This window comes from Semicossyphus pulcher, unplaced genomic scaffold (genome assembly GCF_022749685.1).
Source record: "Semicossyphus pulcher isolate SPU_LCO1_2020_fin unplaced genomic scaffold, fSemPul1.0.p SCAF_18, whole genome shotgun sequence".
In the NCBI taxonomy this organism is placed as follows: Eukaryota; Metazoa; Chordata; class Actinopteri; order Labriformes; family Labridae; genus Semicossyphus; species Semicossyphus pulcher.
Window position 1 is genome coordinate 10,685,947 of NW_027211691.1, and position 16,884 is coordinate 10,702,830.

Consider the following 16,884-nt stretch of genomic DNA (forward strand, 5'->3'; position numbering starts at 1 on the left):
AGTTAGTGTTACTGTTTAACTCTAGACTTAAATTTCAAAATAAAAGTCTTCACAGTATAAAATACTAAATGATAGCAGCCTGTTTCATATAAGGTAACATAATTACATCATGAATCAGCCAACAATAAGAACATGTTAAGACTGACACACAGCATTGTGTCTGACCCAAACCGCGCTCTGATTACATCACACTGGAGATACAGTGTTCTAATAAGGTTAGACTGAAGCACTCTTTGTTCACTAATCCATCCTAAAATTCAATATGGAGCTAAATCCCAGATCAAAAGTACATTAAAGGACGGTGAATAGTCTCCAGTGATAGCAAATGTTTGTATTTTGTATCCTGTCATTAACTTTAATGCTGCAAATGGAGCTGCTGCAATGCAAGAAATATTTTAGACTTGGTGTGACAATAAAGTATTATCTTTATCCATCTATCTCTCTCTATATGTCTCTATATCTCTCTCTCTATCTATATATAAGTATCTATATCTCTATGCATGTATATCTATCTCTAAAGTTCTCTCTCTATCTCTCTCTTACTATATCTCTATGTATCTATCTCTATAACTTTATATCTGTCTATCTCTATGTATCTATTAGGGATGGGCATTTCTAGTAATCTCAATATTTGAGTCATGGAATAACCTTATGAACAAGTAATCGCCAGCAGTAAGCCCAGAAATAGTCTGTAAGAGAACATTACTATCTAACACTTTTACATTATTGTAAACAAATAACCAACAATGGAAAGCAAGTGCAATTTCAAATGCATTTATTGAACAACCTTCAATTAACGTTGTCAAACGCCACAGCGGTAGCGGACTGTATGGACAACAGCCCCGTCATACATTCCAAGTTAAAGTAAATATTAAATCAACTTATTTTACAGCAGTTTTAGCTGCAGTTTCCCTTGATAACTAAAAGAAATAACATCACACAGTGATGAGCCGTGAATAATGCGTTCAACTAAAGGATTAGCAGGCTAATCTCCGCTCTGGTATCATCACAACGACTTGTGCTAATAGGGCTAGCAAATTATACATGACCAAATGTTCCTTTTCAGACAATGAATGCAAACTTAAAGCGAACGTTACATGTGAAGGCCTAAAAAGGTGTGTTCATGTCCCTCAGTGGCAAACACTTCAGACCTGAGCTCTGACTGAATGAACTAAAGCTGCAGCTCGCTCTCCCTGTGTCCTCAGGTGAGTTCACAAAGTTTGAGCAGCTCTGCACGTTATAGGGAAAGTTGCATATTCCAGGTGTTACAGCCCAGGCTTGTGCTCCTAAAGCGACCTTTCACTAAATATTGACTTGTAGAATATATTTTTTCTTACAACAAACTTTATAGAGCTTCATCTGTGCGATGTTTAAGAGTCACTTCAAAGAGTCACGCGGAGATGCAAGTAACCAGCCTCACTTTGTTCTAGCCGGTTCTTACCTTGAAAGGTTATTGAACGTAGCTGAACAGTGGGGAAGGGTTTATATATATATATATATATATATATATATGCTGTACAGTCGGCTATAAAGGGAAAAAAAATCTTTACCATTTCTTTTGTAGCTGCTGCTGCTAAAAAGTGATCAGGAGCGGAGACAAAGACGAACATAAAAATCAATCAGACACAAAGTGTTTGCGTGAGGGGGATGTGGAGAGACGGACAGGTGCGGCGGTTTGGAGGGGGTTTATTTTGAGTGAATGAAAGGAAGCGTAGATAGAAAGACGGAGGAAAGCAGCAAAAGGCGTTGATGGTGGTGGGTCTTATGCTCTGTCATTAGTTGGGCATTAACCCCCTCCCCTTTAAGCCTCCCTTAGTAATGACGGGGCATAAGAAGCGGAGGGGGAGGAGGGGTCTGGAAGAATACAGCGAGATTGAGAGGGTTAGACCACCGCACCTGCCCAGGGTCACTACCTCACCGCAGGGGGTCCTAACTACTGCCGTTTTGGCTGTCCACTGCTCTGCCTGTCTGACAAGTACTCACAGAGCAGGACCCCGACACACGGCAGCTGAAGATACTCAAATGTAAAGAGAGAGAGAGACAGCGGGGTGGAAGTAAGTCAGATGTAAACCTCTGCTCCTTTTCTTCACCTGTCTCGTGTCGCTTGTTTTTTTCTGTTTTACAACCCCTCTATTTTCCTGCTCGCACTACTTTTCTTGTCACCTCTGTCGAGCAGAATTAGAGCACCTTAATCGGAGCTACAATTTTCAGCGAAATTTCCTCATTACCTGAAACGGGTTGTTTTTTTTTTTTCAGGCAATTTTTAAGAACAGCTTTATCAACAAAGAAAATGTCGACACGAGCACATCTTAAAAAGTTATCACATTGGAAACTAGAGGCAAGCTCTCGTCTGATGGAAATGTACCCTATACATATATGTATGGACTTGAAAGGATAATTTTGAGTCAAATAGACAGATTTTGCAGTAATTTAAATACAGGGATTTTGCTTAAAAGTGTTGTTTTTTTACTTTATTGTGTGATATTGTTTAGTTTCTTCTTCTGAGCAGCAAAAACCAGACTGGTCGAGGTCTGTTTTTGCCCGTCACAGTCCTCTGTGGTCACCTCAAGTATAGAAATTCAACTTTAGGGAGCAGGTTACGCTCGGTGGTTAAAGCGCAAAGTCCCAGGTACAGGTCTGTTGGAGCAGTGTTAATTTCGTTTACATGATGACGACGGGACGTTGATGAGCTAAAAACAGATCTTTGATCATAAAAACTCTGCTGACGCGTATGTTTTGCTGTCGTTAATGCGACAAGACTGGAGAGTATGCTGTCTGACAATCAAAATCCATGATATGTTCCCTAAATGTGCGTTTAATCTCTCCGTCAAATACAAGCAGTGCATTCCTGGTTCTGGTTGAGAGACGTGTGCAGATCCCCCTGAATCTGACCCAGCCGTACAGGTGACGATGTCCTGAAGCGGCAGCTTGACAACAACACGACTGCATTATCGCAAAGCGGGTTAGGACAGATGTATGAACACACTTTTACCGGAGACAAAGAGTCGCTGTGGCTACAAAGGTGGGGAGAATTGGTGGGAGAGTCCAGGCTAGATTATCCAAGGTAGAGAATCCGGACATTACACAAGTAAAAATGTAAAGAGAGGGAAATGATGCAGATTCAAACACTTGGGACAACCTGTCACCTTGATTAGCACTACTTTGGTGCATGTCAGCCCCACTCTTTTATATACTTCCTGACTCTATCCACTGTCCTATCATAGACGACAAAAAGGGCAAAAATATCACCTTTACAAAACTAAAATTTGTCTCATTGGCTATTTATCTGTTTATTATCTTTTCATGAATTTATCATTTAGTGTCAAATGAATGTCTTTAAAATGTTTAGTTTTGCGGCGTCGGTTTAGCTCAGCAGTTAAATCGGCGGCGCGTGTACAGAGGTTACAGTCCTCGTCGCACTGACCGCATGTTCATTCATTTGGTGCATGTCATTCCCCGCTCTCTGCTCCCCACATTTCCTGTCTCTCTTCAGCTTTCCTTTAAATAAATAATCTTTAAGAAAAATAAATGAGCGTCAGTTTTGCTCAGCGTTTAAATCGGCGTACCACGTACAGAAGCTACAGTCATCGATGTGACGGCCCCGGGTTTGGCTCCTGTCCTCAGCCCTTTGCTGCGTGTCATCCCCACTCTCTCTCCTACCCTGTCTCCAACGCTATCCACTGTCCTCTCTGTAAATAAAGGAATAAAAGGCCAAAAAAAGTGAAGAGAAGAAGAGAAAATACTATTCCCAAAATATTCAGTACAGTGAAATGATAGATATAAAAGCAGCAAATTCTTACTTTTGAGAAGCTGCTACCAGAGACTGTTTGCTGAAAATACAACGACTAAATCAATTCTCAAACAGTTTTATAATTTATAAGTCTTACTGTTGCACGTCTGCTAAAGTTTCACAGTTTTTGAACTCATTTCTCCTGATGTGTCTCTCGTAGGGCTGGCTGGTGTGCGAGGACCAGGCCTGCCAGAACAGGATCAGACGTCTGCCCATCGCCTTCTCCCGTCACGGACCCATCTGCCCCGCCTGCACCAGAGCGACCCTCAGACCCGAGGTAACACGACCGCAAACATCTGAATTCACACCTAAACGCACGCATGACTCTGAATTTTAACATACAGAGGGAGTAACAAACATGTACGCACACACTGTGGCCTGAGCTTGAGATTCACACACCAAAGCACCCTGTTGGATTCTGTACATTTTGTCCAGGTGATGGTGCTATGGAGCTGAATTCTCTCCCCACATATGTGCTGTACATCTTAACTCATTAGTATCACATTTCACCTTATATACACACACTATGATAAAAGTAATCCTCCCTTGTGTCTGAGTGTTAGTGTGACAGTGTGTCCGTGCACTCACATACCGTCCTGTACGTGTGTAGGCACTAAGAGCCGGCTGCTAGTTAAACCATTAGGAGCGTCAGTCTGTCCGGCTCTGCTGAACGCTTTGTTAGCTTGACCACTGGATTTAAAAGAAACACTCTTCCTTTCAATTTGAGCGTGACGGTTCAATCTATTTTTTTTTTTGTCCTCTCTTTCTCCGTCCCGTTCTCAACGTTCCCGTCTCAACCTTAACTCTCTTGTCACTTTTTTATCTGCTCCCATCTGTCCCCTCTGCGGCTGCTTTGCTCTGTCTGACTCTGTGGCGACAGGTTGTAAACCAGAAGGCCAATTTCTGCTGTCACTGTAGCCACTTAGGGCGGCCATTGCTGTGCCTGAGGGCCGTGGCACTTTAAACTGCAGGCTGAATAAAACATTTAACTCTCGGTGGTCACTCGCGCACCCTTTCTGCTTTACCTGCTCCTCCTAAAGCGCAATGTCTGTTCCCTATGCTTCATTATATATTCTTTTAATGACGACTGATGATGAGGACAATCTAAAACAACTTAGATCAGAAGGTGCTTTACATGAAGTTGCCGGAAATTTTTTCTGGATATAAAAACACAAAGAAAAAGACGAGTACAGAAAAATCAAACACTGACAAATCTGTAATATAAAGAGGCAAAGTTTAGTCTTCCAGCAGGACCCTTAAAGGTTAAAGGAGCGAGCTAAGCATGGAGAGGAAGCTTTAGTGAATTCTGCTTTGCTAACACACATATATAAGCCTCTTCTGGCTGATCTGATTGATAACATGCATCACAATGTTATTAATTGAATCATTTTAAACCTCCTATTTACCTTTTACAACATTAAAATGACCTATGAATTCGATTCAAAACGTTTTGTAAGGACTGTGTGTTCCCCCATGTACCGAGGCCACAGTCCTCGACGCAGCGTCTGCCAGTTGGACTCCCGCCCTCTGCCCTTTTCCTGCAGGTCATTCCCCACTCTCCTCTCCCCATATTTCTGTCTTCAGCTGCCGTATCTAATAAAGGGAAAATGCCCCCAAAAAAGTGAAAACCTTTGAAAATTAGAAAACAAAGTCTTCATCAACATGGGACATCATGACTTGAGATTCTGTGGCATTAATCAAAAAGCTTTGAATTAGATGTGGCCACTCAAGGGAGTAAAGATTCTTCTGTGGTGTCCTGACTTCCCTGGTTGAGGCCGTTCCCCTCCAGTACACGAAGGCCTGACTAAATCTTTATCACATCTGTTCATGTCGAAAGGGAAGAGACCTGTCCGCCGGTTTAGCTCAGCGGCTAAAACAGAGGCTGTAGTCCTCGATGCGGCGGCCCCTGGATTCAACTGCCATCCTCGGTTCTTTGCCGCCTGTTGTCCCCACCTCTCTCTTTCCCTGTTTCCAACACTATCCTCGGTCCTCGCTCCGTCAATAGAGGCATAAAAGGCTAAACAAATAAATAACAAACCTGAATCAATAAGACGTGAGAACAACGGAAAACCACGATTCTCAACACTTCATGTTGAGGCTTCTAAGTGTAAAAAGGATTTACTTCATATTTCCTGTGTTGAATACCAGCTGCAGGTTAAACTTCGGACAATTTTATTCATGTATTCAAAAACTACACATTTCCATTTGCTGGCTTTACATCTGTACAACGTGGGATGCTCTAGGTCCTGAGACTCGAGAGTGAATATCCCCCCAAAATAAGCATCTTTTCACAAAATGCGTGGACAGATGATACAAATACAAATCACTCATTACTGCACTTTATTAGAGTTTTAAGATATAAGGTGTTTACTTCAACCCCCTTTCAGCACAAATATCCTCTACTTACTTCTCCTGACATCGAACCCGGCTGCTTTCTTAAACTTCATTACATTTGAGGGAAATGTTCCGTGCTGCCTTTTCCAACATCAACACCCATTAAAACCTAAACGGATCAGACTGTAACACATAGAGAATCATCCATCAGTGCATATCGCGCACAACAGATGTATCATGAGGAAAATCCCACCTGAGAGAACTTAAATAAAAGTGAACCAACCAACATCTCCCAGTGTAAGAATGATGGAAGTTTTACAGGCTGACAGATCTGACATGAAGGTCAGTTTGCTTCCCACAGAAACAGCAGGTAGAAATGTCCTTCAGAGGGGCGACTTCCACAGCATGGACTTTAACACTTTTACTTGTGTTAACAAGTTCAATCAACACTTGTACTTCTACCAGAGTGTTTTTACACGAGTATTTGAACTTATAGTTGAAGATAGAATTTGTGTACCTTCGCTACATCTATGGATTTTCAAAATAAAAGACTGTATGTTGCAGGAAAGAAACAAAGTAAAATTTTAAGTGTTGAATATATCACACTGACTCAGCTGTTGAAAAGATAATGTAATATTTACATAGCACACTGTAGCCTGTTTAAATACCCTGCCGTAGTGCCGTTAAGCAACTACTACTCAAAGCTGATGCATGTTTCGGGGCTTTTTTTCTCACAGGAAACGTGTCCAACACGATTCATGGCCGGCTTTCACTGACTGCTCACTATTAGGTAACACGGTTATCTGAATCAGGCCGGTGCATTGAGATTAATAGCCCCGCAGCTTACTGCTTAAATTGCTGCCAATTATGCAAAGCACTCGAGGCCATTCATGGCTGTTTGAGCTGCTGGTGGACGGACTCTCCTCAGACAACCGGGGGAAGAAGACGAGCATTTTTGTCTTGTGTGAAGCTCCATCAGATCTGCGCGGCTGTCCTGCTGGATCACTTGAGTTACCTTCCTATTTATTGCGCTTTGCCTCCCTCAATTATCCAACATCATTAAGATGATATCAGATTATAAGGTTCATATTCCTCTTTCTGTAGCAAACAAAATGCATGAAGCAGCGTCTCGTTTTGCGACTCTGCGCTCCCTTCCCTCTCTTGCATCATGCTACGTTTACCGTCTCTGTGGGCGCTGCCTCTCCTCTCCTCTCCTCTCCTCCCTCCTCTCTCCTCTCTCGCTCTGCCTCTTCCTCCCTCCCTCTCCCTCCCTCTCTGGACACAGATTCAGAGCGTGATCTGATCTCCATGTAATGGGAGAGTAATAGGCACTCTGCCTTGATTGGTTGGTAATTTGGGGGAGTTATGCACAGGTGCAATTTGTAATATTTTCAGTAAATTAAATTTCTTTCTCTTCCTCTCTTCATCTCACCCTCTCTCTCCCTCCCTCCAAAGCGCTTAACTCAAATGGTCTATTTTTTCTCACAGTGTCTCAAATCTCTGTCCTGACTTTCCTTTTCTTCCCCCTTTTTATCCGACGCTTTCTTCCCCTTTCTCCGTTCTTTTCATTTTCTTTCCCTCCCCTCCCTCTTTAGCTCTCGCACTCATTCTCTCCTCTCCCCGCTTGCTCTTTCTCTCCTCCTCCTCGCCCTCCCTCCCTGCCTCTCTCTTTCTCTCCCCTCATTTTATTGATGTACGCTCAGGCGCCCATTAGAGCTCCCTTTTTCCCTCTAGTGGAAATTGCAGCATGTTAATTTTCACACAAATTACGGCAATAGCAGGTATCTCTATTTGATACATTATAGCGGGAGCAATCAGAGATAATTGAGTGCCTTTCAGAGGGAGACGGCTGCATTCACTGCCGGCTCAAAGCTGCCCCATTATCGCCTAATCGCTCTTTAAACACTGAATTTTGCCGAACAAAAATTCTTGTCATAATTTTGCTTAAGTGTATTTGGAAATCACAGTCCTTTGAGCGAGGATAATTGAAATCAAATCCCTTTCACTGGAGCTGACATTTCTACATTTCCCTCCAATTGAAATTAATTTCAAAAATTGAGCATGAATATCTTCAAATAGCAGGCAATTATGCCTTTCAATGGGGAGAAATTACCGGTGCTGAATCGTTGGAGGCTTGCGGGCGAGAGCACCAGTTAAATGCCTTTGTTTCCCGCCGTGTTTGCCTAGTAAAGATTTACATATATTGACTCATTATGGTGTCTTGTGAAGCTGATCGGCGTGACTACCACAACCGGCAATAACGCTCATCGCATCTAAAAAGCTCAAGAGTTTTAAAGCCTCGTGGCCTCGCAGCTGAGGGAAAAATGTATGTTTGTTTCTCTCCCGTCTCTCCTCCCTTTCTCACTCCCTCTCTCCTTCTGCAGCTGTGCGAGAGCCGGGGATGTTGTGGCTTCGGTATTTACGGCGCGTGTTTGCAGGGGCTGAGGAGGGAAAAGTGTGTGACGCCGAGGCCTTGTTTGTGTCTCTGTTGCTGCACACTTTCCTTTCGGTGTAAGCTGTTTTTGTCTTTCCTCACATGCACACAGAGATCTATCGTCTGACCGGGCTACCTTTTCATTAACTGCCTCACAGGTGTGCTTGAGCGACAGCACGGTGCGCTAAAGTTCTTTGGAGGTCGGATGTGTGTGCGCGCGCCCTAAAAGATGTGTTTTTAAGACTCCTAAAGGAAGTCTTGAGTGCTCGCTTTATTGTGCGAGCCATTTCAGACTGTTGCTCTGTGATTTGGATCAATTTGTATGATTCTGCCTCTTTCTTTTTCCTTTATTCTTTACATCATTCCTTTTCTCCTCACGCGCACATGTGCCTCGTCCTGTTGCCTTAACCGTGTTTGTGTGCATGCGGCTGGGATGTGTGTACGTGTGCCGGTTCGGGTGCGGGGTGGAGGGGGGGAGTCAGCCGGGGAAGAGGGAGGCAAAGGAGCAAGGGGTACGAGGCGGGGGCTGGGGGGTCCTACGCTCCCGGGAGAGAGGCAATTTCACAGCTGGTTTGCTCCTTAGGCAGTCAGGCTGAAAATGCTGCAGATTTGTGGAGCAAATTGAAATGGTGTCAGTGCAGGAACAAAGCGCCGAGCTGAATGACGAGGTAGGCGTGCGTGTGTGTGTGTGTGTGAGGTGTGAGAGAGGAGAGAGTGAGGTGGGGTTGAGGGGCTCTAAATTCAATAACAACCCTGTAACATTTAAGCCACGCCTTTCTGACACCTGTCAGTCAATCAGTACGCAGCGACCGGCCCGCCCACAATCAGCGTTGCATTGTTTGAACGTGTGTGTTGTGCGTCCAGTGTGTGTGTGTGTGTGCGTTTTACTTTCTAGAGGAAGAAGTAGCGTGCAGTGTTTGCGCCGACCGAGCTTGTTCAACCTTGGCAACGGTAACCGAGGCTCCATTATGGGATGCGCATGGTTTGGTTGTTGACTAGGCAGTGCATCAACGGTCAACAGCTGTGGGTGCCATGTGGGCAGCCGTAGAAAGCCATTAAACACATGTACACACACACACACACACACACACACACACACACACACACACCTTGCATAGTTTGCATTTAGTTGCATTAGATACTCTTGCCACTTGATTATGCCACAGCAGTAAAAACTGAAATTACAATTACGCACATCGTCGATTGGCAGGTATAATGGGCACACACAAACTCCCCTCACGCACACACACACACAGTGACACACAGGAATTGTCGGGGGATTCTTCCTGGTGGTAATAATAAAGCACTCGGCGCACACCTGATGGCAGTGTGGGGTCGGGGCTTAGCGTGCCCTCTCCAGCGTAGCGGGGAAATGACGAGCCAATAACTGCAATTAAACATGCAGTATAATGGCTAATCAAATTGACAGCCTCGGCTGTTCGCATGCCTCTCTCACAATGGCTTATCACAACAAACTATTATGAGGGAGGGTATTTCAGGCCCGATCCCCTCTTTTCTTTCTCTCTCCCTGCCTCCCTGTCTCTGCTTCTCTCTTTCTCTCACTTCTTTCTGTATCTTTACCCTTTCTCTTTCGCTCTTCTCTTCCCTTCTCTCCTTCCCTCCCGCCTCCCCGCATCGCTCATCCTCTCCGTCTCTCTCCCCCGTCTCTCTCTCTCTCTCTCTCTCTCCTGCTCTGGCAGGCTGTCGTGCGGCTCTGGTTAATTGCAGTGGAGATTAACAAAGCAAGCAAATTTGTTTTCTTGCTTTAGTGTGTCACACAGAGGAAGGGAGATGTTTTCAGGGAGGTACAGTCGAGTGAGTCACGTTCAGTCTGCCTGTTTCTCAAACTGGTAAACAGGTTTGTTCATCTGTTTGGGATGTTTTTTTTACCCTGTCATGATCTCCACTTTTATTAGACTAAAAACAATTAATAACTCACTCATGCAAACAAGAAAGAAAATGCATTAGTAGTTCTGTTGGTGACTTAAGAGAGAAAAGAGAGAGGGGTATTTCTCTTTATAAACTGATTAATTTACCAAACCTTCCTTCATCCAAATACTGGAGGGCGTCATGTAAAACTACGGAGCAGATAAGCGAAAACTATTAATCTGAGTAAAGTGGGAGAATTTGACTCCTTTAACCGAAGCGATCAGCGAGAGAGACGATGTATCACTCTGTTTGAGGTGTTTTGACTACAAAAATCACCTGAGCTTAGCACACGTTGCCAACCCTGTTGTGAGAAAAGTGACGATCACCAGTGCAACCAATTTCTTTACACTCTACACTCTCAGGTACACTTATTTTTGGCTGACCGCCGGGGTCAGCAATACACACGGGTCTGTATTTGACTGAGTGAGTGACGGTACTTTTAGAGCCCTAGAGAGAGAGAGTTGCAACATCTCAATGGCGGAGCATATTACACCTCCGCTGACGCGACTCTCTGTCCATACGGCTCTGGATACTTTATAGGCGGGGCTGCTCCTCCGCTTCTCGTCCGCTGTCCTCACCTACGTCCGCAGCGCGCACCTGCTTTCCAACACGTTGCCATCTGCTTCATAAGGACAGTCCGTGTAACACATTGCCCACAAAAGCGCACACTGACCTGATGCGGTCAGCCACGTGCTAGGTTCTGACCTAGTGTATATGCAGTGTAATGCAAAGACAGTGTGGAGGCTGGATTCCTGCACTGCAACTCTGTCGGGCTGATACGGAACAAACACTGGATGTCAGAGAAACAGGGGATCGGATATGGATCAATTTGAATCTAGCGCTGCAGGATAAATTATATTTACATGGTCACTGCCACTCGGGCTGACAACAAAATTGACTTTATAACTGAATTGTAATAAAAAAACAGATATTTGGTTATTAAAATTAATATTCTATGTGAAAGAAATCAGCGCTACCGCGGCTCTCGCATGTCCTCACACACACTCTTGGTTACGGAGCGTCTTTAAATGTACATGTCACACTGTCATACTATTATATGTTAATAGTTTATTTTAGTCTTATTTTATTTGTTTATTTTGCGAGGTGTAGAGAGATGTTGATGTTAGATTATGTTTAATTAAATTAATCTTTGAACGTAAGTTTGCCTCGCATTGTATTCGTGGACATACCGTGCAGAAATAGATACTCGAATAGTTCCCACGATTTAATGGCGAGTGTGAGGTTAGCTAGCATGATGTCTGAGAAAGTAGAGAAGAGCGAGGAAATATTAGTCGACAAAGATCTTTTGGAAACTTCTGCTCGTTGGTGTTATTTTGGATCAGGAGTGAAAACATTACAAACACAGTTAGCTTGTCAAAACATGACCGGACAACCTTGAAGCTTATAGGCACACTTGTGTTGTTGTTGATGTAACAGATTATATGAGTTTATCTTGAGAAAACAAATTGAAATGCACCCTTTATTTTTTATTCTTTCTCACCTCGTCAATCTTTTTTGATTTTCCTTATACCGTGCACTCGGGGTGGGACAAAATATCCATACAGCAATATATCGTCATCCTGATGCGTGCAGTACAATTATTGACATGCTGGTGCCAAATATCGATATTTTAACTTACAATTTACGGCGCTCTTATCAGATTTCCCTGCGATTTTGACTCGACACGCCACTACTTCATGACTCCTTGTGGTGGCATTTGTAGCCATTTGGCAACCAGGATGTTGTCACTGATTGGGGCATGCACAAATCTGTAACACTGACATTTGCTATCGTCCATGACATGATACAGATTATCCATTAATGTCATATTGACATTCATTCATTAATTCACTCGGGGTTGCCCGCACCCTATGTAAAGTATTGAACAATGTGAATGTGGCGTTAGTACTGGAGAAAAAGAACAAAGTAATAGATGGAAAGGACGGAGGCTGAGAGGAGACAGGTCGGCTGTTTCAGATCAAATGAGCGGTTTGCCACGCGAAATGTGACATAATTAAAGCTCCCTTTCCGCCACAGCACACTAAAGTTTTTATCTAATATTCATCAGGCCAATGTTTTAATCTGTTACTCTTGTGTTTCCTTTGCAGTACTCCGAGAAGGCCCTCTACAACCAGCTCTGCTTCTACAGGTTCATCTTCGACTGGGAACATGCGTGTGCCAAAGTGCTGCCGCCTGAGGAGAGACGTAAGAACCACACACGCATACATGTCGCTGTGCTGTTAGCTCTAACTTTTAAAAGTGTTCTTGAAGTTTAGCACAAACAGAAAACAGGCGTCCTTTTTTAAATGAGATCATATTTTATTCATTTCTGACTTTATTATTCTGCCGCTCCGCCTTTTCAGCAGAAATCAAGTTACCGCGACGGCTTTTCAAGTTTGAATTTTGATGTCCTGACAATGCGTCCTCACAAACACACATACACAACATAGCATTAGCAATCAATGGCTCAACGTAAACCTTTTACCCCGGGCTGCACTTACAATATTCACCAATGATGTGACACACATACACACACAAGCAGGGGAGTATGGAGCGTTGGATGCGGGGAGGGGGGGTTAAGGACATTCAGCTCCTCGAGTCGACAGCCCTAATTTAGGAGACGGATTCAATCACACACACATACAGAATGCAAAACGCTCCAATCACTGGAAGAAAGAAGGAAAGAGCCCTCGATCGCTTTCCCTCTACCCCTACCCTCACTGTCCATCTCTGCCGCTTTCTCTCCTTTGCTCTCTCGCTCCTTCCTCTCTCTCCCTCTCCCTCTCTTGGACAGGCACTCGTTTGGCTGTGTTGATTGAAAACAGGTTTTAGATTTGGGGAAATGATAGGGGGAGTAATGGGCGCGCTGACGAAAGGATAGCCCTTCTCCTATAATGGGACATGGAGCGTATATTTCCCCCCTTGGACTCAAATAGACGCTACTCCAGCGCTCTGGGCGCGCTCAGTAGGCATCAGCCACGAGGCCTCTTTACCCATAGTTCTCCCTGATTGATGTCACTTGATTAGAAAGGGCTGCCGGGCCGAGTGATTTATTTATTTGATTAAATATTTATGTATGTATGTTATTTATGTATGTATGCCTGAAAGTGTGTGTGCCAGCCCGGACCTGAGCGAGGCAGCCGAGGAGTGAGACAGCAGAGGTAAATATAACGTGTAATCAACAGATGACCACTCAGAGGACGGAGGGAGCTGAAATAGAGGGATTGGACCGATGTAGAGGAGGGGGGAGGAAGGGAAGGAGTACTAACATGATTATAGCCTCCATTTTTGCTTTCTTTTATTTCTGTCCTTGCCCAGATGCAAGAAATCATCGCCAATCAATTCCTGACTCTCCGCCTTTCTTTATGTTCCTGTGCGGTGTTTCTTTTTTCATCTCTTCTCTCTACAATGCATTCTTTACCGTGCGGGAAAGTGTCGCTCAGTTTACTGTACGTATAGAAAGCAGAGAGTACAGTGTGTAACGCTTGCTGCATGGTTGTGAAGCGTATAAACATTTTGTTTAACGACTAAAAGCATTTTGTTGTCCTCCGACACCAGATCGGATGTTTCATATGTGCTCTGTGTCCTCTTACTGTTTCATGTTCAAACACTTTGAATGTTAAGTGTTAACCTTGCGGCGTAGAGCTGAGGTTCCCAACATTTTGGGCTTGAGACCCTTCAAAATAAAGTGTCAATTATCACTATGCGACCAGTGAGTGATATTCCAACGTATTACCTTCCCAAACTTGGTTGGTTGAGTAATTTTTAGAGTAAAACAAACCTTGGTAATATGGTTTAGATAGCCAATCAACCTTCCTCAGGCCTTAGGAGGTCAAACTGTCTATTAATAAACAAATAAACATACAGAAGCATAATTTAAACAAAAATACAGCCTTAACGGGTCTGACCTCACGATGCAGATTAGAAAAAAGTGAAAATGAAGCTTTGTCCTCAAGAGGAGAACAAAGCTATTTTTAAAATGCTCGTTTGTTGAACAGAGGTCAGAGGTCGATCATTTCTGATGTGTTCGTTGTTAGCTGTTAGCATGCCGATGTCTGTTTATAGAGATTAATAAGAAGGTAAATCGCCGGGATGTCATCACGTCGCATTACGCTCTGCCTGCTTTTGCTCTCCACGCTGATTGTTTTTCCTGCATTCGCCGCAGCCTGCTGATACGTGATTGGTCTGCATTACTCGGACTACAAGCGTACTACAAACTGAAAACCAGAACACTTCCCGTCCCTAAAATCCACGTCCCTGCCTACAGATTCTACATTTCTATGCAGAATCTGAAAATAGAGATTAGCGTCTTGTAAAAGACGAACAGGTTACGTCAGCGTCTGTTGCAGACAGACAGAGAGCAGAGCAGAGAGACGGCGATGTCACCTGGTCTCTACGTCTTCTTTTAGTCCTGACCTGCGGATTGTTGGCTCTGAGCCGAACACCACTGCACAATTATTGACACCCTGAATTGTCCCAAACAAAGCAGAATTAGACGAAAATGAGAAAATACAGATAAAGGGCGGGTTCTCTGCAGATACAGACACAACTTGGGACAATATCGAAAAATAATCAACATTATTTTTTAGGAAAATCCTGCTCATTAAGCCTTTCATTGCCGTTAACAGTGTGTCAAATGAGCTGGTATGTGTTCTGTGAGTGTTTCTGTACCAGCGCTGTGTGTAAGAAAACATTTAAAACAAGAAGATAATACATTTTTGGAACCTAAGAGTTCTTTCTTTTTGTTGCCGTGGTATCGAAACAGGTATCGACTATTGTTTTTTTACTAGTAGCCTATTAAAAGTTTATATTTCTGGGATTATGACAACCCTAGATTAGGGGAACACTGCTGTGGGTTTTAATGGTTACTTGTTTCTGGATCTATCGGTCCAGAAGCAAACGATTTGTCCTGTGCGCTGCCAGTCCATCAAATCATCATTTAAAGGTTTGGTTTCCTTTGCACTAGACCTCTCCACTTCTTACTTATCCCTACATCATCCCCCGAATCTGTTTGAAAGACCGCATCCCGACGAGACGCCCAGTTAACAGTCACAACAAGTTTCCTCTGTTACGGTGACGGCCACTATAATGCATTGTAATATCGGACTGAAGCGAGTTGCACATCAGGAGAGCGCACGAATAACCCAAAGTGCCCAGAAGATGCCACTGATGTTTTAACCCAGCTCCAGCTCTGTGTGTGTCAGCACGTGTGTGGTCTGACACCTTCATATAATTCATATCACTAGTTTCCTGAAATGCAGGAGGATGCATGTATACACACTGTCATGCTGCGATAAAGTATAGGTTGAAGGTGTTATCGCTCTGTCCTGGGGCAGTAATACCCCATATTACTGCATTACACACCCAGGGGCCACACAGCTCCGATTACAGGGAGGAGACGTACAGTCCTATACACCATACTGCACTCTGTTGTGTGTGTCTGTGGGGTGAGTGTTGCCCCTGTGGGAGTGTGTGCATGTATACCTGTTGAGATTTATGAGCACTGTTTGTGATTGTAAGTCTTGCGACCATTGTCAATCACATCACATTCAGTGTGTTGCCCAAGGACACTGGGGATCGAACCACCAACCTTCCGATCGAAAGCTGCTGCCCCACTCTGTTGCAACGTGGTAACAAACTGTTAATACTTGCCCAAATGTGTGTTCATCCACGTCGGAAAATAGTCCCCAACAAGTGTATTTACACCTGGTGTTAAATGCAATCTGAACACAGTATCCTAATAATGAAGAACACATGTTAATGCAAGGTCTGCCTCTGAACACATCTAGCTCGCTTTGTGTTTTGATGCAAGTGTAAATGTGATCCGTGCAACGCGCTGGCATCCGTACCCATCTCATGATTCTGCTCTGACCTCTGACCTCCAACACCACTTTGCACTCCTTGCATCAGAGGTTTGCTAACCTGAAAGAAGAGCTGACAGCGACTGATAGAAATGGATGATTTAGGTCCCTGGTGTTTTTAGAAAACAAGATGCTTGTTAACTTCATGTGATGACAACTTCAAAAAACCCGCTGACACCCGGCTTTTTTGGCTTACAATCGGCATTCAGACCCGGGTCAAATGACTCTTCAGTAGAGCTGGGTTATTATCGCCTCGGCTCCGATGGGCAACAATGTGAACACAAAACCCGGGTCGACACGCTAATCTCCGCCCTGACGCGCATTGCTCTGCGGAGCTACAAATTCTGTCCGTCTCCGTCCGAGCAGCGCTCGAACACTGTTCCAAATTTGTCAGCGCCGAGTAATAGATACAAAAAAGACCTAATCACTGTAACATCTTCACTGGCCTCCATGCTGCTTACCAAAGAGTATAATGAGTTATTTGTGCGTACTATTGTTTACTAGCCCTATTTATGGGGCGTTCGTGAGGTCAGGCG

General features: G+C 43.9%; 1 protein-coding gene across 1 annotated transcript in view; it reads left to right on the plus strand.

Moving 5' to 3' along the window:
• The window catches only part of pola1 (polymerase (DNA directed), alpha 1), a 59,670-nt gene that overhangs the window by 37,767 nt on the left and 5,019 nt on the right, over positions 1-16,884 (plus strand). The window contains exons 35-36 of the mRNA XM_069667280.1: positions 3,951-4,067; positions 12,596-12,692. Of these exons, the coding sequence (XP_069523381.1) occupies positions 3,951-4,067; positions 12,596-12,692 (214 nt within the window). The remainder of the gene's footprint in view (positions 1-3,950; positions 4,068-12,595; positions 12,693-16,884) is intronic.